The sequence below is a fragment of the Amblyomma americanum genome, chromosome 2, assembly GCF_052857255.1.
Source record: "Amblyomma americanum isolate KBUSLIRL-KWMA chromosome 2, ASM5285725v1, whole genome shotgun sequence".
Taxonomy (NCBI): Eukaryota; Metazoa; Arthropoda; class Arachnida; order Ixodida; family Ixodidae; genus Amblyomma; species Amblyomma americanum.
This window is the reverse complement of record NC_135498.1, coordinates 177,060,802-177,088,020: the sequence shown is the minus strand read 5'-3', so window position 1 is coordinate 177,088,020 and position 27,219 is coordinate 177,060,802. Positions and strand designations below refer to the sequence as shown.

General features: G+C 50.2%; 1 protein-coding gene across 1 annotated transcript in view; it reads left to right on the top strand.

Moving 5' to 3' along the window:
- The window catches only part of LOC144119313 (cytochrome P450 2B11-like), an 86,732-nt gene extending 75,137 nt beyond the window's left edge, over window positions 1-11,595 (top strand). The window contains exons 7-8 of the mRNA XM_077651974.1: window positions 10,765-10,955; window positions 11,270-11,595. Coding sequence (XP_077508100.1) covers window positions 10,765-10,955; window positions 11,270-11,454 — 376 coding nt within the window. The 3' untranslated portion in view covers window positions 11,455-11,595. The remainder of the gene's footprint in view (window positions 1-10,764; window positions 10,956-11,269) is intronic.
- The last annotated feature ends 15,624 nt before the right edge of the window (window positions 11,596-27,219 follow it).

Sequence of the window (27,219 nt, the reverse complement as noted above, 5' to 3'; positions counted from 1 at the left end):
GGCGCAGACTTCATCGAGCGAAGCAGCCAGAAGGGTCCTCCAAATTGGCAAGCCATCACAGTACGTCGTGATTGCTGACCACCTTGAACGGTCCTCCGTACAGGTCGGGCGGAATTTCGACGTAGCCTAGATGATGGCAAGGCACTCCTTCTCAGTTGTCGAGTAGTTAGCCCCGGCCTTGGAAAGAGAACGGCTAGCGTATGCGATGACGTTCTCTAGCCCATCGCGTTTCTTTACGGGGATGGCGCCTACGCCCTGTTAGATCTCAGGTAGCAGCATCCCACCGCTGCCACCAGTTGTTAAGATTCAGGTAGCGTGACTGGGCCGGAGAAGAGACGAGGACGATCGGAGGAAGAAAACTGGGAAAACGGAAAACTTTATACAATGACTATTTACAGTATGTACAAGTACGGGCAACTGAGAGGGCTTCTTAGTAAAGAGAGATTCTTAGGAGTCGGGAGTCTCTGATACCTCTCAAGAAGGGGGCTCTCTTGGCATCAAACCAGCAGCTCCTTAAATACTCTTCTTATTCCCCAGATGCCTAGCTGAGGATTACAGTTCGAAGAATGATGTCCAATTACACGATGGCACTGATGGTACCACCCACGGCAGGGTGGTCCTGATGCTTCTTCGCAGCTCGGTCGAGGGAAAGGGATCAGGACCCGGTCACGTTGTCGCCCCCGCGGCTTCGAGGTGGCCGCGCACGTGCGTCCGGAGGGCAGCTGCATGACACAGGAATGCTGGCTGTCTACCCGCAGGTGTCCAAAGATCCTGCACTGGTGACCGGAACGAATACGCTTATGGTCATCGCTGGCATTCCTGTTGAGCACTATCTTTGCTATGGGGACCCAATCGTCGCTGCTTCCGGCTTTCCTGTTCGAACACGTGAGGACGCTATTGTTGTCGTTCCCTCTGGCAGTCCTGCAGTCACGTCTCTTCGCCGAATTCCACAGCAGGAAGGAAGCGCGATCACAACAGCACCCCCGCCGCAAGATATTGTGCCCGGAAGATGAACTGCTCGCACGTAGCTCGGCTGAGTGGCCGTTTTTGGAAATTCTCTGCAATGCTGGCCAAAAGGGATCACAGACGCCAAACCACACCTGACAAAGCACGTGCCTTCAGAACCCACTCATACCGCCAGATCAAAACTCAGGGCCCAAACTGCAAAAAGGCTTCAACTAAAACTTGAAAACATCAAATGTTTTGCCTTAATGAACACATGGTGTCTCCCGACGAGTAATATTGACAGGGCACCTGTCCAAGGCGTGTGCTCCCGCCCGATGCGCACTTGGATAGGAAAAAAAATTCGCTAAATGAAATCAGGTTGGTGTTTAGAGGGCACACGGTACGGGAATAGGTGACTTGATTTGGCCGCGGGGCGTTCAATTTTGCCCGCACCAATACCTAGATTCAAGGTACGTTACACCACTCGCTCTTACTTATCCTTGGCCGAAATAAGGAAACGTACTCCTAGGTATGTTACCTGAGTATGAACAAAATTACTGCGAAGAAAGTGGGAGATATGCGCTCACCATTAGGAAGAGAATATGAAATAAACCTCCAAACTACAAATTTGGGGGACATCCACTTTTGTAAAATCTTTACTAGCTAAAAGGCTCGGCTTATCCCGTCGGCATTTGTGTGGAGCGTGCCTTTCTTGTAGCGAACCTCGAAGCTGTGGTGCTGGAGTGCCAGGCTCCACCTCAGTAGACGATCATTTTTGGGCGACATATTGTGCAGCCAAGTCAAAGGGCAATGGTCCGTTTCTACTGTGAAACGGGACCCGGAGACGTAGCATGCCAGTTTGTCTATCGGCCAAACGAGGCATGCGCATTCTTTTTCAGACGTGCTATACGCCTCTTCCCGCGTGCTGAGCTTGCGGCTCAAGTAAAGTACAGGCCATGTGTGCCCGCCATCTCTTTCCTGACAAAGAATAGCGCCTAACCCGCGGTCGCTGGCACCACATTGTATGATAAAGGGTTTCGAAAAATCTGGTGCAGCCAGTATTGGGCGCTCGCTTAGGGCCGTTTTCAGACTCTGAAATGGCTTCTCTTTCTTTTGGTATCAAGGAAGATTGGCAGGCTCACTTTTTCTCAGTGCGTCGGTCAGGGGGCTGGCTAAATCAGAGTAGCCCTTTACGTAATGCTGATAATAGCCTGCTAGGCCAAGAAAAGCCCTGAGTTCCGATTTTGTGGTTTGGCGATGGTACTCCACCACGGCAGCCACTATGTTCTGCAGGTCTGCGTTGGCCTCGTTCAACCACGTGCCCAATAATGATTGTTGACGTATAGTCACTTTCACAGGGCACTATGACGCCAAGTTCGCACATACGGTGGATCTCTGTCTCAATGATTTCTTTTTGTCTTGGAGAGACACGGTACGGTTTGTTCCTGATTGGCTGTTCGCTGGACAGCTGAATGTCGTGTTCGACGAGGGCTGTTTTTCCTGGCTTGTTTGAAAACACCACCTCAATGTCGCGGACGACGTTTTTCATGTCTCCTCGTTGATTTTCCGACAAACGTGGCTCTTTGTCGATTGAATTTAGCAGCTCATTCGCTGCCTGCTCGTCCTCATGTGTGACATAAGGTATGTCTGAGATCTCTTCCTCTGGCATGTTCAGCGCCATGTTAACCATGGCCTGACGCTGCACATAAGGCTTCATCAAATTACTGTGGATTATCCGATTGCTTTTGTTCTTAAATTTGACCTCATAGTTGGTGTCCGAAAGCTTAGACACCACCTTAGCTGGCACTTCCCATTGCACCTCAAGCTTGTTCCTTTTTGACGGACGCAGCAACATTACCTGGTCACCAGGTTGAAAGTTGCGCTTGCGTGCCGATTTTGCCTTAGTACACTTTAGACAGTGACTGCACTGCTCTGACATTTGCTTCCACGAGGTCTCTGGTTTTCGCAAGTCTTTCCAGTAGTTTCAGGACGTATTCCACTACACAGGGTCCTCTCCGTAACCCTCCCATGACTCCCTTAGCAATGGGGTCCTCAAGTCACGCCCGTAGACTAGTTCAACGGGGCTAAATCCTGTGCTTTCGTGCGGGACGGATCTCATTGCAAAGAGTGCTGCTGGAATGCAGCCTTCCTAATCTCCCTTGTGCTCAAAACACAGAGACCTAAGTGTCCGCTTTAGCACTGAGTGCATACGCCCGACTGGATTTGACTGAGGGTGGTGAATGGAAATGCGGATTATTTTAATCCCACATCGTTCAAAGAACGTTGTGGTCAAGCAGCTTGTGAACACGCTCCCGTTATCGCTTTGTATCTCTGCAGGGAACCCCACGCGAGAGAAAATTGACAAAAGGACGTCTACAACACATGCGGAACTCAGCTCCTTCAATGGAATGCCCTCGGGAAATTTGGTTGCCACGCACAGTGAGGTCAAAGTGTAGCGACAGCCAGATTTGGACGCTCGCAGTGGGCCGACAGTATCTATTACAAGACACCGAAAGGGCTCTGTAATTATGGGAACTAGTGTCATGGGTGCTTTCCAATTATCCGTCGACTTGCCGACCCGCTGGCAGGTGTCGCAAGATCTAACAAGCTGTTCCACATCTTTCCAGCAGCGACGCCTGTAATATTCGAGGGCTAATCTAGCTTTTGTTTTTTTATGCCCAGGTGGCCCGCCCATGCATTTCCGTGTGCGAGCTCTAGAAGCTGCCGCCGGTACTTCTCAGGCACTAGGAGTTGCTCATATGCGCGTCCCTTTCAGTCGCAGTATTTCCGGTAATCAAGGCCTGATTTCTCATGATAGCTGATGTTCTTTCTGGCGACTCCCGCGCTCACCTTATTGCTTAGAGCTCTTAACGATGGGTCGTTTTTCTGCTCTGCAACAAGTGCTTTCCTATCAACCTTAGTCAACTCCTCCCAACAAGTCGAAGCAGGTGTTAATGTCGAACCCTTCGCGTTGGTTCCTGTTGCCCCATTCTCTACAGAATCAGCAGTTTCTTGGATTTTCTGAGCTACCGCTTGTTCGGGAACACCTTCATGGTCATGCTCATGCGGTTTAGACGGATCAGTTTTTCTTCAAGGATCCCCGGACTGGTCGGGAGAGTGGTTCGGTGCCTGCTCATTTATCGGAGCGCAGTCGAGTTTCCTTGCGAGCTTTCGCGCTCGAGATCGTGTTAGCGCCATTCAAGCCAAGCCCGAGGTGAAAGAGAGACATTTCTCTTTCAGCAGCTGCTCGGATTTGTTCGAAAACAGGTAGGGCAACTGTGTCGGCAAGCTTGCGCTAACTGCCGCTTCTCTGTCTAGCCTGCCAAAAGTCCCCTCTAGGGTCACCTTCGCTATAGGCAAGCATGCACTCTGTTCTTCGGCGACCTGCTTAATCCAGGCGCATTCGCCGGTGTAGTCCGTGGAGGAAACACAGGACGGGTGAGCAACATCCATGGTAGCCGCTGAATCCCGCAGTGCCCTGAATTTCTTGCCATTTATAACCACGTCCCGCATGTATGGCTCCAGCAATTTAAGGTTTTCCTCCGACTCTCGCATGCACGCGAACGCCATCTTTTGCTGCTTGCAGTTCACTGAGATGTGACCCTCCTTGTTGCAATTATAGCAGACAATGGTCTTTCGCGCTTCAAACGCGCGAGCTCCAGGTGCCTGCTGTTTCGGCGAATCGGCACGTTTGGGTGACTCCATCTTGTTTTCGCTACCTCCTCCTTTTGATCCCGCTTCCTCTGTTCGGCGATCTCGGCGTGCTGGGGGCACCTTTCGGTCGGGAATTCTCTTTAAATAGGTTTCTCCCTTTCCTAACCTGTTATCGTACCCTGCCTTGCTTTCGATGTTTCGGCGAACGTAACACTCGTCTGCGAGCAGTGCCGCTTTGTCTAGGTCTATATCTGTTAGCCTATCTTGCAGCCATATTCTCAGGTCTTCTGGAATCGCGCTATAGTACTGCTCTAGTGCGATGCACTCCAGTACCTTGTGATGACTTCCGTGCACCTCAGCGGTCTTAAGCCACTCGTTTAAGTTGACTTTAAGCCGGTACGCGAAGTCAGTATGCGACTTTGCGCCTTTCTTTGCCTGCCTGAATCGCTGCCTAAAGGCTTCAGCAGAAAGCCGGTACTTTCTATACAGTGCGGTCTTTACCTTCTCGTAGTCATCACACTCTTCCCGTGAGAGGTGAGCCACCACTTCGGCCGCCTCGCACGGAAGGAGAGGAAGTACCTTCTCAGACCAAGCGCTCTTGTCGATGTGCACCTTCCCGCATGCGCGTTCAAAATTTACAAAAAAGAGTGCAATATCGCCTCCCACGCGGTATGGTGAGACGAGATCCTGCAATCTCTGCCTCCCTTGCGCCTCTACCGAAGCTACAGGCTAAGACGCGCCATATTCCCTCCGCTCGACGCGATTTCGAGCTCCTTCATTTTTCGAGCATGTTCTCGCTTTTGCCTCTGCCTCACAGACCTCCCGTCTCTCCTGAGACAACCGAAGCTCTTCTGTTTCTTCTCGCACAGCTGCCGTCTTTTCTGCTCTTCTTTGCGTCCAACAATCGTTTCCCAAGCGTCGTCGATTTCCTCAGTAGTCACCTCCTCTTGCCGCATAACCTCGAGAATTTCTTTTTTCTTTTCGCAGAACGTAGCAAAATCCCCAGCTCCTGGCAAATTTCGAGCAGGTCCTGCACTTTGAACTTCTCCATAATGAGTTCCACCATGCGTTAGCAAGCCCACTAAACCAAAAGCCCTAGCTTGAAGTGGACAAAGCAGTTTCCCTAAATAAATTTCCCAGACAACAGGAATCCGCACCTAGCATCTGCCAGTGCTAGTACGGTCTGGCGAAACGAAAGGCGAAACTCACCCTGCCAAGGTATAGCTGACGCCTGTCAGTCCCGTAGGTGCCGAGGTCCGTTGGAGCCGGTAACTTTACGCGGACATCCCACCGCTGCCACCAGTTGTTCGAATTAGGTAGCGTGACTGGGCCGGAGAAGAGACGAGGACGATCGGAGGAAGAAAACTGGGAAAAACTTGTACAATGACTATTTACAGTATGTACTAGTACGGGCAACTGAGAGGGCTTCTCAGTAAAGAGAGATTCTTAGGAGTCGGGAGTCTCTGATACCTCTCAAGAAGGGGGCTCTTTTGGCATCAATACAGCAGCTCCTTAAATACTCTTCGTATTCCCCAGATCCCTAGCCGGGGAATACAGTTCGAAGAATGATGTCCAATCACACGATGGCACTGATGGTACCACCCACGGCAGTGTGGTCCTGATGCTTCTTCTCAGCTCGGTCGAGGGAAAGGGAACAGGACCCGCTCACGTTGTCGTCGCCGCGGCTTCCAGGTGGCCGCGCACGTGCGTCCGGAGGGCAGCTGCATGGCACAGGAATGCTGGCTGTCTCCCCGCAGGTGTCGAAAGATCCTGCACTGGTGACCGGAACGAATACGCTTTTGGTCGTTGCTGGCATTCCTGTTGAACGCTATCGTCGCTGCTTCCGGGATTCCTTTTCGTACACGTGAGGACGCTATTGTTGTCCTTCCTTCTGGCAGTCCTGCAGTCACGTCTCTTCGCCGAATTCCACCGCAGGAAGGAAGCGCGATCACAACAACCCACACTGCTTGCGTCGGTATGAACTTCAGTATCGGCGTTTTCATTGAAATGCGCGAGAATCGGTGGTGACTGTAAACGAAGCTGAACTTCTTTGAAGGCTTCTTCTTGCGGCGCTTCCCCTATGTGTCATGTCACAAAGGCAACAAACACATTTAAATGAAACGTCTGCCTTCGTCAGTTGGGTCATGGGCTCGGCGATGGGCGAAAAGTGTTTCATAAATCGTCGGTAATATGAGCACAGTCCGAGGAAGCTGCCACTGCTTTCTTGTCGGCAGGCTGTGGAAGCTGTTCAATAGCAGCTGTCTTCTGCGGGTGTGGGTGTACTCCCTCCTTGCTAATGTTGTGGCCTAGAAACAGCAGCTATTCATAGGCAAAGCGGCATCTCTGCTTCCAGGGTTATGCCAGGCGACTTGATGGCCTCTGCTACTGTTCGAAGTCTCTTGAGGTGCTCTGCAAAGATCGGGGCGAAGACAACGACATAATCTAAATATATCAGACAAATCTGCCACTTCATGCTTTCCAGCACTGTATCGGTTACTCGCTAAAACGTCGCTGGCACGGAACAAAGACAAAGTGGCATCACCTTCAACAATAAGAGACCATCCGGAGGAATCAATGACGTCTTCTCTCGATCTCTTTCATCGACTTAAGTTTGCCAGTAGCCGCTCTTCAGGTCCATCGATGAAAAATACTTGGTGTTGCACAGCCAGTCCAGTGTGTCGTGGATGCGGGGGAGGGGGCAGACGACGTTCTTTGTAATATTGTTCAAACGGTGGTAATCAACACAGAATCGAAGTGTGCCGTCTTTCTTTCTCACTAGAACAACCGCTGCCGCCCATGGGCTGTTTGAAGGCTGGATGACGTCGTCGCGAAGCATTTCTTCCAGTTGGTCCCGGATGGCTTGTCGTTCTCGCGGTGACACACGGTTGGGGCTTTGATGAAGTGGTCAGACGTGTTTGTCCGTTAAAATGCGATGCTTGGCAATTTGGGTTTGTCGGACCTTCGGCGATGTTGAAAAACACTCACTGTAGCTTCGAAGCAGATTGCGGATCTGTTCTTGCCTGTTTCGAGGCAGGGCTCGGTTGACGTTCAAAGTGGGCGAGTTCTCTTGGAAAAGCGAATCTTCTGCGAATGGGTCTGAGAGGGCGATGCACTCTCGTACGTCGGATATCTTGTCGAAGAAAGCGATTGTCATTCCTCTGTTAATGTGGCGGTATTCTTCGCTGAAGTTTGTCAGCAGTACTTTGACCTGCCCATTGCGAAAATGTGGAATGCCTCTTGCGATACTGATTCTTCAGTCTATAAGCAACTGCATGTTCTCCTCGATGATGGCTTCAGTGTTAATGGCTTTCGTAGTGCCTACCTTCCAGATAACCCTTGAACGGAGTGGGGCGCTCACTTCTTCCTCCAGGACACTCAGGGCAGCGTGGTTTTCCAGACTTCTCATCGAAGGAATAGCCTCGTCTGTCGAAAGCGTGATCAGCTTGTATCGCAGGTTCATGATCGCCTGACGCTCATTAAGGAAATCCATGCCTAAGATCACTTCGCGGGAACATTGCCTTACTCAACGAAAGTCGCAGGATAGGTATGTCTTTTGACAGTCACTCGCGTTGTGCATCGTAGTGATGGCGTAATGAGTTGGTCCCCTGCGATGCCTATTTGTGGACCGTTCCAAGACGTCGGGACTTTACTCCGCTGCGCAGCGAATGTTCCATTCATCGCTGAGTAATCGGCTCCTGTGTCGCGTAGAACAGTAACTTTCCGGCCGTGGAGAGTCACTTCTAAGTCGCATGTTCTGGCTCTTGCATTGCACGTCGCCCTCGGCGTCGGGTCACGGCTTTGTCGCGTATATGAATCGCGGGACGGGCGTGTCGTCGAAGCTGCGTCATTTTGAAGGCAGTTCGCGTCGTGGTCGGGGTTCTCATTTTTTCCAGCTTCGGTGCAGCGAGTGTAGCCTCTCCATGCGGCATTGCAGGTGCAGCGTCTTCAAAAAGCGTAGTCAGTGCAGGCTCTTCGGCGTTTCGCTCGTGAGCAACCTCGCCTCCAGAGGTTGCTGTCTTTAGTTCTCCCTACGTGCGCTGGGAGGCCTTCCTCGTACAGCGGCTGCGTAGCTGCACTGTGGCGACGCAAAGCGCGAGGTTGACGGTGGCAGTGAACGCGAAAGTCGGTTCGGCGTGTACTACTCTCGACGCAGGTACTCGTCAATTTCCTGCGGACGTTGGCTGAAGCGTGGCCGTGGGGCATCACCGACAAATCCTCGAAGACCGATGCGTCGGTACGGGCAGTGGCGAAGGATATGGCCGGGTGATTCACAATGGAAGCACAACAGCCGGTTGACGGAAGTCCTCCAGGCGTCGCCTTTCCTGGGGCTTGAGCGTGGCCCATAGGCTGGGTGGGCGGCAGCATAGAGGCGGCGTTCAGAAGCAGGTTATTCATGTCAAAGAGGACATAGGGGTCGTCGTTGGGACTGTGGAGTGCGTACAGCTGCGGCGTAGGTAATGGCCTTAGGTTGTGTGGGCGTCAGGGTGCCAAAGTCTGTTGCACTTCTTCCTGTACCAGGTCCATGACAGCCGATGCTGGAGAGGATGGCAGTAATCGGCGTAGCTCCTCGTGGACAATTTCACGGATCACTTCCCGCAAGTTGTCGCTTGTTGTGGTCGTCTTTTCCGGACAGATTCCACAGACAGAGGAAGGTCGATTCTGCTGCCGATGTCGGACGTCGAGGGTCTCCTCGATTGTGGAGGATTCTTGCATAAATTCGTTGACTGTTTCTGGCGTCTAGCGGACGAGGCTGCTAAAGGGTTGTTCTTTTCCACCGCGCGTTAAAAACTGAACTTTCTTTTCCTCGGTCATCTCGGGGTCGGCGTGGCGAAAGAGGCGCTTCATCTCTTCAACGCAACCACAGAAGGGCTCGTTTGGAAGCTGGATTCTGGACACGAGGAGTCCTCTGGAGGAGTCCTCTGAAGGACTCGAGGAGTTTTTTTCTCACGACACTGTAAATACCTTCAAAAGTTCCTTCTTGAAAAGTTACCAGGTCGTTATGGACGACTCATGGTTTTCGTAACACGTACGTGCTAAACCCTCAAGTGAGAAAAATACGTCTCCAAATTTACCGCATCATCCAACTTGTTGAATGATGCCACGCGCTGCGATTGGTCCAACCATACTTCGGAATCTTCGACTGGGGATCCACTGAAAGTTGGCAGCAGCCGCGGCTGTTTCATTATGATCGGTGTCGACATCTTTGGCGAGGATGTGGTGCTCGTAGCAGCGTCGTTTTGCTGTCGGATGGGGTCCAGCGGGGTCCCGAATTGAGGCTTCTCTCCCTGAAGGCGTCTGCTCACTCGGTTAACTGCAGGCTCGTCCTCCGGTGCGAAGCGCAGAGTGCTGGTGTCGCGAATTGAAGAGGTGTCCGGTATATGGAAGGTTACCCCGCACCTCCACCAGATGTCACGAAGTAGTGACTGTATTCCGGAGAGTAGAAAGGCTGCGAAAATGTTGTCTAAACAAAACTCTTTATTTTTGCTGACTTGCGTCCACAATGGACTGAATCACTCGGCGGAGGCGTAGCAACAAGCGTGCTCGGCGGTCGTCGAACAGAATGCCCACCGCTGTCGGCCGTGCGTAATTTAAAACTCACAGCGAAATTTTGGGAGAAAGTGTGCAAAGTTACTAGAACATTCTGGAAAAATGCAGAATCAGCTCTGCCTGGATGCGATCAATCGAGGTAAATATGGTCGCGTCTTGCATCGCAAACAAAGCAATAAAACGGTGTGCCGGCAGCATTGAAGATTGAACAAACATTACAAATATTGGCAGCAATATATAGAGATTGAATTTACAAGAAGTTTCGCTCTGTAATTAGCTGTTTGTGACCGACACGTCCAAGTTTATGTCAGAGAGCGTGAAGGAAAATTCAAGACTCACTCATTTTCTAACCAGTATGTAAAACGGTATTGACTGCAAAAATAAAATTAACTTAAGGCAAAGTCTGCTCATGTCGATCTTGGTACAGCGGTCTGTTGCTTTGTGGCTTCTTGTTGGTTTCGTCAGATTCTATTTTAAAAAGTTCTACTTCAGAACACTTGCATTATTCTAGATCCGCCACACTGGTTTCATTCAAAAAAGATTCGTCACATTTTTTTAATTTTAGTTTCGGAAATTAAATCTTCAACTTCGTTATCCTTTCTATCTTATTTTTCACAGAGCCAGCAAGGATCTCATTGTAGACAACTTCTTTATTCCGAAAGGGACAGCCATTTTTTTCAACCTGTGGGCCGTGCTCAATAATCCAGCACACTGGAAAGAGCCGCATCGGTTCAACCCGAGTCGATATTTCAACAACGATGAATCTATGGTACCCAAAAAACCTCTGCACTTCATTCCTTTCTCGATAGGTAAGTACCGCTAACATTTCTGCTCCAACTCCACAAGAAAAAAATTCATGTTCAGCTGCTTGTATATTACAGTAAAATTATTGCTTGAGCGTCGCTGGTAAGCTTCTGAACAGCCAGCTAGTAGAGACGAGAATTATATGTAAATAAGCTTGGGTACTAATAGATGACTGGGAGAGACCATTATCAATTCACCTGCTTATTCTATTTAATATGCCAGTTGTCTTGAGGTTTGTAATAAAGCATCGTGTCCTGTGCCTTATTAGTGATCATTATTCCTGTCGACTCCTGGTACTAATTTTTGTCATTTTGTACAGGCCGAAGAGCGTGTCCCGCCGGGAAGTTCGCTATCACGCAGATTTTCCTGCTCATCACGATTGTCCTGCAAAAGTACCACGTGGTGTTGGACCAACCACTGCAACATGACTTCGACGATCCAGAGCTGCCACTGCGCAAGCTGAAGGATGTCCGCTTCCGGTTCCTGCCCCGGAACTACATGTAGAGTCTACCACCGTGTTCCATTGATCCCTCATATTAATTCTCAACATTCGGCGCGAAACGATGGGAAGGGCCCTAAAACTACAGGAACACGCAAAATACCTACAGAGACATTAACGTTCTTCCGCCACAAAAGAGCTGTCTGTCCAAGCCCACTTCCTTCTCGCTGAGCTGTTTGAACATTTATGTTATTTCGGATTGTAAACAATGCTTTTAATTCGCATTTATTGACATAAGGTTAACGTGTTTATATCGAGTTTATTTCTGCAGGTACACCACAAGTGGGATTTCTGTAGACTTATTTCTTGACTCAATGCCGATTGCTTCTGCGCTATTTTTTCAGTATTTCTGTGGACAAACTCGTCCTTCAATTCATAACAAGAATTATGTTGAAGTTAGCCTACGAAATTAGGGTCCTGGACATGACGCTGCTAGATGAGAGAATAAGAATATCCGCAAGTCGCAGTTGTTTTGAGACGCCAAGACACCCCAAACAACCACTGTGATGCATAAATTTAAGTTCATGTTTTTTCAGCGCAACTACACAGGGCTAAAGACTCCAAGAAGCACAAACATAACGCTACAGTACCGATACATTACCCAAAATCAAAACATTACCAACTAGCCCAGTAGCTAACTCTAATGGGGTTGGGTAGCACGTAGAGCAAAGCATTACAAGTATTGTGCACTAGAAAGTACGCTACGATTCACTTCTTGTGTTCTGCGATGTGCACAAAAAAGTGTGCGGGGTGGGAGAGAATGTGATAAATTTTCCGCCGCTGGATGAAGACTGGTGACCGAAAGAGACATCAAATAAAGCGGCAAAAACGACACGGTAACAGTAGAATCACTAGTCTATAGCCCAACGCTCTTCGTGCCCACACGAAAATAGTCACAACCCAAACAGCACAGGTAATCGGTGCAATAATGGAATGAATGGTTAGACATTGCTCCTTTGAAGGAAAAGCCTTTTCCAATACATTTCAAATATTGGGCCGATCACCTGTGCTTCTTCGCAAATTGGTTGTAATCAGTGTGGTTTTTATACATAGTCGAGACCGGATGTATAAAATTCGGATGTTCCGAATTATTGGCTTTATCGCACACATAGACTACACCCTTGAAAATGAATTGTAACAGGAAAGGAATGGGGAGTGGCATATTGTCACGGTGTTGAGGGACAAGACAGGTAGCTTTGCAGCGGGTCCTTCAGGAGGGGAGGCGGCGAACTTCAACGTCCTCCAATCCGAGTGCCACCAGCCTCAACGTCTTTCACCTGAGCACCACCTGGCATTCCTCCCCTCTTTAAAAAAACGCGCGCAGAAGAGCGCACAAACACAAGCACACTCAAGCAGACACAAGCACATACAAGCTCGCTAGAAATGTTCGAAGGAAATGGGGGTCACCGCGAAAAACGTTCCTTCATGAGTACACAATGGACGATCTCTGGATGGGGTAGTCGACGTCTTCTTTGCTGTGGAAGTTCCACGTCCGGGATTACCTCCTAATTAATGTCGCTGGAATAGCGACAAATAATTTTTTCGGACAAGCCTCGCCATCAAACAGGTATCCAGACTCAAACCTGGTTGCCGGTATTGTAGAAGACTTGTCCGTGCTGGAGAGAGAGAGAGAGTGGTCTTATTGATAGGAAATGCAGAGAGGTTGGCCTGAAAAATAAATATCTGGCCTGCTACTCTGCTCTGGGGGACGGGAAGAGGAGATTAAAGAAGGTCACGATGGGGGACGATGATGATGGGAGGAGGCAGATGAAAACTACTTAAAAAAAAACAAGGCACACTCTCTGACATCACAAACTCGAGACAAGGTCCGTGTCGCTCAAAAAGCGTGAGAGCGCTCGCATTGCCTTTACAGTTCTAAAACTATCTGGCCAAGCGCCGGGGATCAAATCCTCAGACAGGAGCGATGTGTCCATAGGCTTCAGAGCAGATGCGAGTATGAGTCTTTCACGTGCATACGCTGGACACGCCACTAAAACATGTTCTATGGTCTCTAGCACGCCACATGTGGTACATTCCGGGGAGTCCGCTTGTCCTATTAAGTGCAAGTATTTGCGCGTGAATGCCACGTTTAAACGTAGTCTACGGATAACGCATGCAATAGGGCGAGGTATTCCGCGAGGTACTGAAAAGGTCATCGTCGGATCTAGCCATTTAAGGCGGATGTGGCGGGTGTCTGTCAGGGCCCAGTACCTAGCCGTCGCCCTCCTCATCAATTCCTAAAGGAGACAAGTTGTGTCCACTATAGAGAACGGTACAGCTGTACGCAGGCCACTGCTGAAGGCGCTCCTTGCTTCAGCGTCGGCGGTCTCATTTCCATCGAGTCCTCAGTGTCCGGGGATCCACTGAAACACTATACGGTGGCCGTTTCCCTGAGCAAATGATACGAGACTAATGATATCAAGAGCCAGAGCTTGGTAGGCTGTGTGGCGTAGGAAGCATCCTAAAATGTGTAGCGCAGGTTTACAGTCGGTGAAAATGCACCACTCCTGAGGCGGTTCTCCGCAGATGTGGCGAATCGATTCCCGAAGGCCCACAAGCTCTGCAGCGGTTGAAGTAGACTTGTGTGCCAAAATGAATCTACGGGTTGTCGGTTGTGCACGGATTGCGAAAGCTGTTGTTGATGCATTTGGAGACGCAGATCCATCCGTGTAGACGTGCACACATTTGTGGTATTCTGACCAGATGTAGGCAAGTGCGAGTTGCTTCAGTCCGCTAACCGGCATCGCAGACTTCTTGATTATGCCAGGGACATGCGGGCAGACTGAAGGCTGAGCCATTACCCATGGAGGCTGCAAGGAATGATGCGGCAGGGCATAGTCTGATGGCAATTCGGAGCGATGGAAGCGCAGTGCGCGTGCAAAACTGCTGTCCGGTCGCTCATCAAAAATATTCGTCAGCGGGTGACAGCGGTGCCGTGAAGCGCACGTAAATATACACGAAGTGGTTCGTGTGACAGGTAGACCGATATTGGGCACGCACGAGATTCCTCAATCGTGCTTTTGTTCGAGGCACAACGTGGTAATCCGAGACATATCTTGAGCGCCTTTGCTTGGACACTCTCTAATGTCCGCAAGCAGAAAATACTCATTTTAGAGAGTACAGGAAGGCTGTAACGAATGTAGCCAATAAAGAGGGTATAGTAAAGTCGAAGCAAGGAGCGCTCCGTTGGGCCCCATTTATTCCTTGCCACAAAGCGAAGCACATGGCAAAAAAGAGTGAGTCTTTTCTTTAGCATGTTTATATGCCTCGACCATGACAGATCGCGGTCAATGATAATGCCCAAAAATCTATGGTGGGAGACGTATGGTATTGCAACCCCTTGAAGAGTTACCGGGTAGTGGCAGACAGACTTGCGCGTGAATGCGACCACAGCACATCTTTCAGCTGCCAAGTGCAAACCCTGACACCGTAGGTACCTTGAAGTAGATGACACGGCACGTTGTAATCTCGCACGCATTTGCGCACGTGTCGAACCTGACGCCCAGATGCAGATATCATCAGCATAAGCACTGATGTGAATGTTAGTGGGAAGTTCATTCACCAGTCCAATCAATGCCACGTTAAATAGGGTTAGGCTACGAACTCCTCCCTGAGGAACTCCACGGCAAACCTGATGACGGGTAGTCTCCCCATCAGGCGTAGACATGTAAACAGACCGGCCGTTGAGGTAGCTCCCAATCCACGAATACATCCGGCCGCCAACGCCAATGTCGTCAAGGGCATCAAGGATGGCGTCATGAAGTACATTATCGTAGGCCCTTTTGATGTCCAAGAAGACAGCAGCGACGATTCGGCGACTACGTTTTTTATGTTCCACCGTCGATATGAGGTCGATTACGCTGTCAATCGAAGAACGTCCCCTCCGGAACCCGGTCATAGTATCCGGATAGAGAGCATTCTGCTCTAAAAACCATTCGAGCCGCGCCAGCACCGTTCGCTCCATAACTTTGCCGACGCAGCTTGCTAGTGCAACTGGCCGGTATGAGGTAAGCTCATAAGGAGGTTTGCCAGGCTTCAAAAGTGCAACCAGGCGGCTGATCTTCCAGTGTTCTGGAACGATTCCGGAAGCCCATGTATCATTGTAGTAACTGAGCAGCACAGTTCGGCCTTCCATGCCAAGGTGAGAGAGGGACGCGTACGAAATCCCGTCAGGACCAGGTGCAGATGGACGCCTACACGAGGAAAGAGCAGCTTCTAGTTCAGGCATCGTGAATAGCATGTCGTAGTGGTCATCTGGTGAAGGTGGTACAAAAGCCCCCAAACTGGTTGATGGCACCATAGTTGTGCCCACAAACATTCGGCAGAATTCTTCTGCTACCTCTACATCATTACGGCGTTGGTAAATAGACAGGGCATGGAAAGGATAGCGTTCTTGCGGGGGTGAACGCAAGCTCCTGGCTACATGCCAAATACGCGACAGTGGTTTGCGAGGGTCCAGAACTGCCTCCAACGCTGTCTCCCTAGTCTCGCTAGGTGGCGTTTATTTGTCGTTGAGCTTGGCGACAAAGGGCAACATCATACGTGGATTTGGTTCTTCTGTATTTCCTTTCGGCGCGCCGACGGACTGCGCGTAGTCTTTCGAATTCCACGTCAATAGTAGACCCTGGCTTAGGCGCACATATATACCGCGTGGTCTCACTGAGAGAGGACGTAATCAGGCCTTCTATTTTAGATGGTGTTGAGAGGTCCACACAGGAAATCTCCACGGACGACCTAAAGGCAGGCCAGTCTGTATATCGCACGCGAGACGGAGTAGTAGGTGCGTACCACTTGACGCAAACATACGTTGGAATGTGGTTACTCCCATGTGTTTCCACGTCACTGCACCAGCTGACGTAAAAGTGGAGACTTGCTGAAACAAACGCCAGATCCAAGCAGCTGCTGTACGACGTGCCACGCAGAAACGTAGGTGAACCATCGTCGATATTGATGAAGTTCTGGGAGTGCATAAAGTCAAACAGGTTTCTGCCTCGCTTATTCATAACAGCACTGCCCCACTGAGGGTGATGAGCATTAAAATCGCCCACAATGATATGAGGAGCTGGACAACTCTGGATGGCTGAATATAGGTACGAAGTATCAATGGCATCTCTAGGTGGAATGTAGGCACCGATAATCGAAAAGACCCGTCCTTTTAGCGTGACTGTCAAACAGATGTAATGGTTTGTGTTGTGTGGCTGTAGAACTTGGCGGACGTGCGCAATGTCTTGGCGTATGCAAACTAACATTTTGCTAGTTTCGTCTTCTGTGCGAGACCACAGCAGCACGTATCCTGAAAGGCGGAAAGGTGAAGCATGTTGGGCTCACATATAACGAGCACAGGGAAGCGGTACTTGTGGACGCGTTGCCGGAAGTCACTCAGACGACCTCGTAGGCCTCGGGAATTCCATTGCACCACTACACTACGGCGCGCGTGCATTGGCACAGATGAGGTGGGTTTTGGGTGTGCCGTAATGAATTACTGCAACGCCGCCAAGAGCGGCTCAAGTGCATCCAAAAACTGCACAGCAATCTTTGCTGTTGGCGTGTTAATGCCTGAAAGCAGCACGCGCATTGAACACACAAGCTTTTTTAACATTATGCTCCCATCCTGACCTTCGGGCTTGCGAACAGCGTCAGCTGGAGTGGCAACCGGTCTTGGTCTTGCCATGGCGATCTCCTTGGATGGCAGAGCAGGCCGTTCAGCATCAGAGGAAGAAGGTAACACAAACGCATTAGACTGAGCTACTGCGGTAACATGGGACACGGCCGCAGACGTCTTGTTATCGTTGTTAGGCTCATGCTGCTGTGCCGGCTGAGCTGATACTTCCTGCGACTGTGGTGCAGGTGGACTAGAATTGTGTGGAACCAGACGACGCCGCCGGTAACGATGTTTGCGGCGACGAATACGCGCCGCCGCTTCTTGGTGGGTCGAATTGTCCTTCACCATCTTTTTCAAGATGAGTCAGGGCAGTCCTTAGCTGTGGCTTAATGGGCACCCGAGCAGTTGGCGCACTTTATAGTCTCCGTCGTGCAGGTGTCATGCTGGTGCATCCCGCCGCATCGACGGCAGGATACCTCATTCGTGCAAACAGCACTCACATGACCTATCTTGTTGCACTTGTGGCACTGAACAGGTTTGGGAACATACAGGTGGACAGGATGCCTCACATAGCCCACCTTGACGTGGGATGGCAGACCGTCAGTTTCAAAAACTAGTTTGACACACTTGGAGCGACCGAAACGATGAATGTCAACAATCCGGGCCGTAGATTTAATCAGCGCCCAGAGGTCCTTGTCAGCTATCTCCGGGTCAACATCAGTGATAACTCCAGTGGTTGTCCGCTTCCCGTAAGCAACGTAGGAGCGGACCGCCATGCCACCGAGGACGCTAGTTTCTTTCAGCTTGTCTACTGATTCCTGAGATGTAACATCTCCTGTCAGGACATTTTTCCATGCATTAATTGACTTCACAGACTGGTCCCGGAACACCCCGGTCGAAAAACTGGGTTAGCCGCTGTCTGTTAATGGTGTTCTGATTAGCCGTCTGCGTTGTAGGAACGAAGGCCACTGAGAAGACACCTGGCTGGTCAACATTCCTCGTAGGCAACTCACCCGCTGTCGATGTCCGGCGCAACTTCCTTTTCAGGCGGCGCGACTCAACAAGCGTGAAGCTGCTGCTGTCAGAATCCATCGCTGTCACCGTGGATTCATCAGACGAATCTGGAAGCTCCACATCAGCACTAGAATTGCCACCTTGTAGAGCCGCAGTCCCGTCAACGGCGACCACAGGAGGACGCAGGGGTTGTACTCCCGCCATCCCGAAGGATGACGAGGACACAGTTAACGCACAAAAGCAAAAAACTGCAGAAAAGTGGAAGAGCTCAAACAAAGAACGTTCGGCACCACCACTTCTGTGTCCGTGCTGGAGGTTATATCGGCGCGAGTCTATCTTGTTGCTGTGCGATGTGAATTCATGCGACCTGACTAGCCTGCTCGGCTTCTTGGGCAAACTGCTCAGCGTTACCAGAAAGTTGATCATCGGGTGCGCAAGGGAGCATTGCGTCGAGCATCGTCTGAACCTCTCTGCCGTAGATGAGGCGGAACAGTGGGAAACGGGTTGTTTCTTAAACTGCTGTGTTAAAGGGGAAAGTCACGTATCGTATGATCATATCCCAAGTCCTGTGTTGGACATCGACGTACATCGCCACCATGTCCGCCATGGTCCCTCTTGCCTGCGGGGGGTAAGGAGATCTTGTACTGTGGGTCGTACCTCTGAGTTGAAAAATTTCGGCCATCATCTGTGAAGTAAAGGCGCTCCCTGTGTCGGTAATGTCGTTGGTGCGGGCGCTGTGCCATAGTACGATCTGATTCATGAAGAAATCCGCAACCTTGACGCTGCGCCATGAGGTAAGGCTTTGGTCTCGGCGCATCGAGTGAGCTAGTTTGTGGCAAAGATGATGCACCGGTTGTCACCCGAAGACAAAGGGAAAAGGCCGAGAAGGTCCATGTTGACTTGACCGAACGGGGCATGTGGTAGTGCAATAGGTTGGAGTAGCCCCGGAGGCTTGGTGGCCGGGGCTTTGCGGTGCTGACATTCCCTACAGCCCTGCACTTGACGTTTAACACCAGTGGCAAGTTTTGGTCAGGAGAACCGCCGCCTCTGCTGCCTTCTGTGGCTAGCCGTGTGAACTGCACAGATCAGCCTGGATGCAGTATGGATCTCCCCTCAGAGCTCCCGGGATCGTCCAGTTTCTCTGACTCGGATGACATGGAGTTCGACGGAGGCTACACCGAGATTGTGAGTCAGCGCCTGAAGAGGAAACTTTCCAAAACCCCGACTGAGTGTGGGCCCAGTGTGTGTACGGAGCGGGCTAACAAGTCCATTGTGCCAGCGAAGATGCCTCACCAAACCAACGAGGCCAATGTAAGTGAGCAATCTCTCACTTACACAATTTCATACATGCCTGTTGAGGAAGAGAATCTCAACTCCATCAACAGGCAGACTTTGACTCTTCTTCTTGAACGACTGGTTCCGGGCCAAGTCAAAGAAGTGCGTATTAACGCAAGAAGGAATATCCTCTGTGTTGATGTCTCTAGCCGGGCAACCCTGGATAAGTTGAAGACCGTGTCTGTCCTTGGCAACATACGAGTCCGCTCGTTCTTCGCTCATGGACTTAACACTACTGCTGGTGTGATTTCTGACGTGGACATAGAGATCACGGATATGGACTTGGTGCAACTGCTATCAAGTTCTGTTCGCATAACTGACATCCATCGTTTCGGCAAATCACGGTGTGTCAAACTAGTGTTTGCGAGTACTACTTTACCATCGCATGTGAAAGTGGGTTTTGTGAGGCACCCAGTGCGTCCTTATGTGCCCCGACCGGTGCAGTGCCGAAAATGCCAGAAGATTGGACATGTAAGTGCTGCGTGTACGAGCACGAAAACATGTCCGCGTTGTGGTGGCGTGCACGATGGACCTACATGTACGATTGAGTCTCCAGTTTGTGCCAACTGCAAAGGTCCTCATGAGGCAACATCTAGGGAATGTCCGAAGGTGAAAACAGAGATGAAGATCTTGAAGAAAATGGTGAGAGACCATTCTACTCACCGAGAAGCAGCAATCGCAGTACGTCGCTCCAGGAGGAGGACACGAAGTCGGCAGAAGAAATTGAGCTCAGTAAATGACGTGTCAACACATCAGGAGGACCGAGACCGCTCTGCCGCGCAAAAGCCACTGCCTCCAGCTCCGCAAGAGCCAAGACTGACAACCCCCCAGGAGGACCCCGCAGAGTGGCCACTTCTACCATCGCGTACTGTAAGCTCTGTGACACGTCCGCCTGTGCGTCCGTTGGCTGTGTCGACAACAGATGATCAAATCAGGGCGATGCTGAAACAGCTCATAGGCACCTTACGGCTGATAATTGCTGGAGTGGACACGCCAATTGCTAAGGCTGCTGTCCAAATTTTAGACGCTATTGAACCGGTGCTTGCCACCCTTTAATAGCAGTCAAAATTATGGCTCTACCGTCGTCAGCACCCTCACTGCAGGAGAGAATCTCTCGATCGGCAGTATTACAATGGAATGCTCGAGGTCTGCGAGGCCGCCTAGCAGATCTCAGGCAGAGGATCTTCAAATACCGATTTCCGGTGCTTGTAATATGTGAGCCTAATATGACATCTCCTTTTCGACTGTCCGGTTATGAAAGTTTCCTCTCTGAAGCGGCTGGGCATTTGAGCAAGGTACTACTATGCGTCCGTCGTGACCTCACTTACGTTCGGCATCAAATTCCTGGGGGCAGTAGCAACGAGTATGTAGCAATCACTGTGACTTTGAATGGGCGCACAATCTCTATTATAGGTGGCTACATACCACCAAGGGGTCGATTTGATGCCCTACGACTACAATCGCTACTTGACAGCGTTTTGGAACCCCATATAATAGTAGGAGATTTCAATGCGCATCACCACGGCTGGGGAAGCGCCGTTACGAACGTTCGAGGACGGGATATCGCCACGTTCATGAACAATGCAGGTCTCGTTTTGCTCAATGATGGCACGCCGACATTTCTACGCGGGACTACCTACAGCAGCTGCCTGGACCTTGCATTTGTATCCAGGCGCCTGTCATCGTTCGCAACGTGGTGTGCTGATATTGAAAACTATGGAAGTGAACACATACCGACGTATGTGCAGCTACGGTGGTTTCACCGTCTTCCAAATGCCAAAATACGTTGCACCGACTGGAGTGCTTTCCGCATTGTTCTAGAAAAAACCTGTGGGAACCTCGCTGATCCAACAGATGTGGAACAGCGTATTATTTCGGCCATGCACGATGCAACACGCAATATCTCAGCGCCAAATTCCACAGCACCAGTGGATGTGATCTACGCGCAGCTTCGGGCGATACGTCGGCGCGCAGAAAGAAAATACCGGAGGACAAAGGATGTCTCGGATCTCCGGGCCTCTCGACGTGCCCAGAAGCAAATACAGCGCTATTTGGAGAACCTAGGCAAACAACGGTGGCGGTCATTTTGCAGCAGATTGAATCCCCGCAAACCACTCTCCACAATCTGGCACGTTGTTCGAGCACTGCCGACATTTCCCCAGCAGAAACACCCTTTCCGTGCATTGGCACTTCATGATAGACGGCAAGAACTAGAGGTGGCGGAGGATTTCTGCTCGAGAATTGCCGGAAGCGCTTCTTTACCTCGGCAGCATCGATGTGCTCCCCCCACGATGGACGATCGACTGGACATCCCCTTCACAATTCAACAACTGAAAGCAGCTCTTTCTGCTTGCACGCATCCTTCATCCCCAGGACCTGATGGAATAACATACAATGCGCTTCGTCATCTAGGCCCACAGGTAATGGAAGCCCTCTTAACATTGTTCAACCACTCTTGGGCCTCTGCCACTGTACCACAGCAGTGGAAAAGAAGCCGCATTGTGGCCTTGCTCAAACCAGGGAAATCGCCACTCACATTAACATCCTACAGACCAGTAGCTCTGGCAAGTTGTATTGGCAAGACGATGGAGCGTATGGTGCTAACCCGTCTAGAATGGTTCCTTGAAAAACATGGGCTATACCCTTCCACAATGACGGGTTTCCGCAAAGGCCGGTCTGCCATCGACAGTGTAATTGATCTCGTGTCAACGGTAGAACATGACAAACGCCGTCACAGGTTGACTGCTGCTCTTTTCCTCGACATAAAGGGCGCATTCGATAATGTTCAGCATGATGCAGTACTAAATGCACTCGAAGAATGTGGTATAGGCGGACGTCTACACAATTGGATTGCAAGCTATTTGACAAACCGGACAGTCTACATGGAGACTCTTGAAGGTGACACAGCAGATCATCATGTTGCTTGTGGTGTTCCTCAGGGAGGAGTGCTCAGTCCAACGTTGTTCAATCTCGTGCTCATTGGCCTTTTCAAACAACTACCGAAGACTGTTTCAATATCCGCCTACGCAGACGATATTTGCATCTGGACATCAAGTGTCACGCGTCCCCAAGTGCAAGCAAGATTGCAGCGTTCGGTGTCCATTACGTCTGCGTACTTGCGCCGTCAGGGGCTTGAACTTTCGCCAACTAAAAGCGTAACATTGGCTTTCACACGCAAGATAATGGCGTGGTATCCGGTCACAATCGACGGGCAAATTGTTCCATACGTAACACATCACAAATTCTTAGGTGTTACGATAGACCGTGACCTGTCCTGGACGAAGCACATTTCTGTGCTCAAGAAAAAGCTCGAAAGCTTTGCAAGCATTGTGCGGTGTATGGCAGGAAAATGTTGGGGTCCCTCTGAGCGATCTTTACTACACGTGTACCAGGCGCTGGTAGTCGGCCTTCTCAGATACAGTGCACCCGTTCTCTCGGGGGTCAGACTATCAGGCTTGCGTGTGCTTGAAAGCGCGCAGGCTCGTGCTTTAAGAGTCTGCTTGGGTTTGCCATGTAAAACTTCTACATGGGGCACATTTTATGAGGCCCGCGCCTGCCCAGCACGAATTTATTTTCAACAGGAGCCACTTCGTGTGCATTTGCGGCATCTGACCAGGCATCGTCATCACCCCCTGACTAACATTAGTGCGGTGCGTCCAGATGTAGCCTTTTCCAGAGCCCTTTGGATGCAGCGCAATGCGCTGCCTTCGAACTACGCGCCACACCAGATTGCGGAGGTGCCACTTTGGGCAGTACCAAAACCATCTATACGGACAACAATCCCAGGGATAACAAAGAAAACGCACATTCCAACAGTCAGACTGAAACAGCTGGCGCTGTCATACATTACATCTATGTATACTAACACCCAGCATGTTTTCGTGGACGGATCCGTTACGACCACTTCTTCAGCTGCAGCGGTGATAGTGCCAGGAAATGCCTCATGTCACCGTTTCAGGCTCATGCACAAAACGTCCTCTACGGCAACCGAATTGGCAGCCATACGAGAAGCCGTCCTTTATATTGGTCACCAGCCAGCGCAGCAATGGACTATATTCTGCGACTCGAGATCGGCATTACAGGTCGTACAAACTTATCTAAAACCAAGAGCATGCGAGCAGCTGGTTCAACAGATTGTGCTTTTGTTAGCCGAGGCTTTCCACCGCGGCCATATCATAAAGTTTCAATGGATACCGAGCCATTGCGGCATAGCGGGAAACGAGCGTGCTGACGCCGAGGCTCGGATGGCACATAGTGATGGTGCTTTCATTGAGATAGCCTTTTCAAGATCGGACATTGGAGCCCTGTTGGCGCATTTAATGCAGGCGGCAATGCAGTCGCACTGGCATGATCCGAGTCATCAACAGGACCGCGTGTGTAAGCTTGACGCTGGCTCACGATTACATTTCCCATCTGTGGTGGTGCGACGTCATGGGACTTTACTCCACCGGCTACGGCTTGGCGTTGCCTACACCAAACACTATCTTCACAAGATCGGCATCGAAAGTAACCCAAATTGCGCACAGTGCAACACACCAGAGACTATTGGACACCTTCTTTGCGCGTGCCCGAAGTATACTTCTGAAAGAACAACATTGGAGGCGACCGTGAAAAACCTGGACTCTCGCCCTCTCTCTGAGGAAACTCTTCTGGGCGCAAGGACGAGACGTTCTGATTGGTGGCGTGTGACAAAAGCCCTGCTCAACTTTTTGTGTGAAACAGGCCTGGATACTCGTTTGTGACCGCCTGTGCACAACCTACATGGTTACTGACATGTGTCGGTGTTGTGTTGCAGACACCAGTTTTGAGTTTTATGTGTGTCCAGTAACCGTGATGCGAGCGCCAGCCAGTGTTGTGTGTGTGTGTGTGTGTGTGTGTGTGCGTGTGCATAGACATCACCCGTGAAACTCATTGTATTATGCCATCATCAGCCTTCATTCACACTTTCCTTTTCCTCCTCTTCCCTTTCCCCTGTGTGGAGTAGCAGGCCAGGGCCCTGTTACCACCGGCCGACCTCTCCGTCTTTCTTTCATTAAAATTCCCTTTCTTCTTCTTCTTCTTGGTCAGGAGAACATCTTGTATATTCTGTAAAGCGTGCGAGAATATCCCGAATGGCCAGAGGTTAGTTCGTCGTGGAACGTAGAAAGTATTTCCTCTCGAAGGGTTGTGGGGACGACGAGGAGTTAAGCTCGCGAACTGGAGCCAGGATCCTTCTTATATAGCACGCCTCATTTCAGGGAAAACGACGACAGGTGTCGAGAAAAACATTTAGGAATGGTGGCTCCTTGACCTTCAAAATAATCTATAGAGGGTGCAACACTGGATCTGCGCGCTGCTGGGTTGACAAATCAGAAGAATGAACAGGCCCTAGGAACTGATGTCGTCGTCCTTGTGGGTTTTGCGAGTTCGACAGGCGCACGAGAGAGGGTGTCGGCGTCTTCATGCTTATGCCCGGACTTATTGAGGTCAAACACCTGCAGGCGAAGGCTACATCGCGCCAGGTGTCCAGACGGGTCACGCTGGTTGGCCAACCAACACAAGGAGTGGTGGTGAGTGACCACTTTGAAACGGCGACCATAAAGATAGGGGTGAAATTTCGCAGCGGCCAAAATAATGGTGAGGCACAGTTTTTCTGTCGTGCAACAGTTAATATCTAGGCGCGACTGAGTCCTGCTTGCATACGCGATGACTCGTTCAACGCCATCCAGGCGTTGCGCGAGAACTGTGCCGAGGCCGATGTTGCTAGCGTCGGCATGCATTTCAGTGTCACCCGCTCAACAACATCGACGAGAACGGATGGCGTTTGAAGACGCAGGCGGAGTTCGGCTAAAGCCACGTCTTGCTCGAGGGTCCAAACAAAAGTGGTGTCGCGTGTGAGGCAAATTAGCGGTTCTGGGAGGTCAGAGAAATTTTCGATAAAACTCCGACAGTAACTGCAGAGCCCTAGCAAGCGGCGCAAAGCTTCCTTTTCACGTGGGGGTCGAAATTCGACAACCGCTGCAAGCTTGTGGGGCTCGGACTTCACGCCGGCGGCGCTAATGAGATTGCCGAGAAATTTCAGCTCCTGCTAACCGAACAGACACATTTGGGGCTCCAATGTAAAGTTAGGTGAACGAAGGGCTTCCAGAACCGTCCGCAGGCGTTCAATATGTTTACTAAACAAGTCGGCAACAACCACAGACTAGGCAACACTGCCATTTAGGACAGTGTCCATCATGTAAAGAAATGTGGCAGGCGCCGAACAAAGACCGAACGGTAAAACTTTAAATTCATAAAGGCCGTCGGGAGTGATAAAGGCCGTATTCTCACGGTCGCGTTCATCGACCTCAATTTGCCAGTAGCAACTTTTTCGGTGGCCGATTGGTATATAAAGGTGCGCCCTGCACCTGCTAGTACTATTTCTTCTTACGGATCCATTAGATGTGTTTAAGGCGAAAACCTTTAATGAGTCATGCTCGTGTCCGCCCGCCCGCTACACTCTTCTACACGATAAGAAAACAAATAAATTTTTGCATGACGGGATTCGAACAACCGTCCTTCCTTGTCTAGGACGGTGGAAGGTGTTTGCAGAAAGGCGTCGAACTAGACGGATGCCTCCCAAGCGCCCTCAAGTGTCTGCAGCATTTAAGATTCACAAACAATTGTGTACTTAATTAACGAAGCAGAATTGACATCTGAGCTTGTTGGTTTTCCATTTTCAAAAATTTATAAAGCGCATTTAGGACAGCAGACAAGGGAGACCAAACAACACAAGCACTTACTCGTAACTGGGCGTTTATTCGAGAAACACACAAAAGGAAGTACAATCAAAAACAAAACAAAAGCCATCGCGCAGGCGTAAGAGGAAAAGTGCTCATGCAGGTGCGTCAAGATAAGAAAACTCTTTTTCATGCAAAACCACCATAGGGTCGGCAACACACGTGTGCTGATTCTTACGGATGTGATAGCCCTCTGAAATCTCTCTGGTTAGCTGATTAGGGTGCCGGAACAAGATTTTTGTTTGGTCAAGCAAACGCTTGCAGCCGCGGCATTTCGAACAGTGCTTAGCGAGATTAGATGAAGGCGACTTATTCAATGACAAAAAATGCTCTTGCAAGCGCACATTAAGGCAGCGGCCCGTTTGACCGATATAGGTGCAGCCACATGAAAAGGGAATGTGATACACCACTCCTTTTGAACATCTCACATAGCGGTTCCCGTGATTCACAGTGCACCGCTTTCTTTTATCACATACACCGCTGCTAGAGCGCGCAGCAACCTTCGCACAAACACTACTAACTTTCTGAGGGGCAGAGAAGAGAACATTAACACCATATTTGTTACCCACGTTTTTTTGTTGATGAGAAAACCGATGAACATAACGTATGACTGCAATATTTTTCTTTTTCTCCTCAGAACCCTTAAGAAGTGACCTATTGAACTCTTTTACTTTTTTGAGCACCTTGTTAGAAGCTAGAAGCAACACGTCCTCTGGAAATCCAGCCAATCTTACTCTGTTCACTTGCTCGCAGAAACTTTCCTTCATTTCCTGAGGGCACGACTTGAGCAAAGACGATCCTAGGCAGGAGACAGCAATGCCGCACTTCACAATTTTTGAGTGACTTGATTTATAATTTAAGAGTGATTTATGAGACCTCGGAGAATACCTCCAGCACACATGATCCTGCTTGAAGTGAAGTTTTCTGTCAAAGAACTGCAGGCAATCGTTTGTTGGAGTTTCAAAGGTGAACTGTAATCCACACCCATATTCTTTAAAAATCTTAATAATGTGCACCGCCCTCCTTGTAAATTCATGTCGGTCAACAAACACCAGATAATC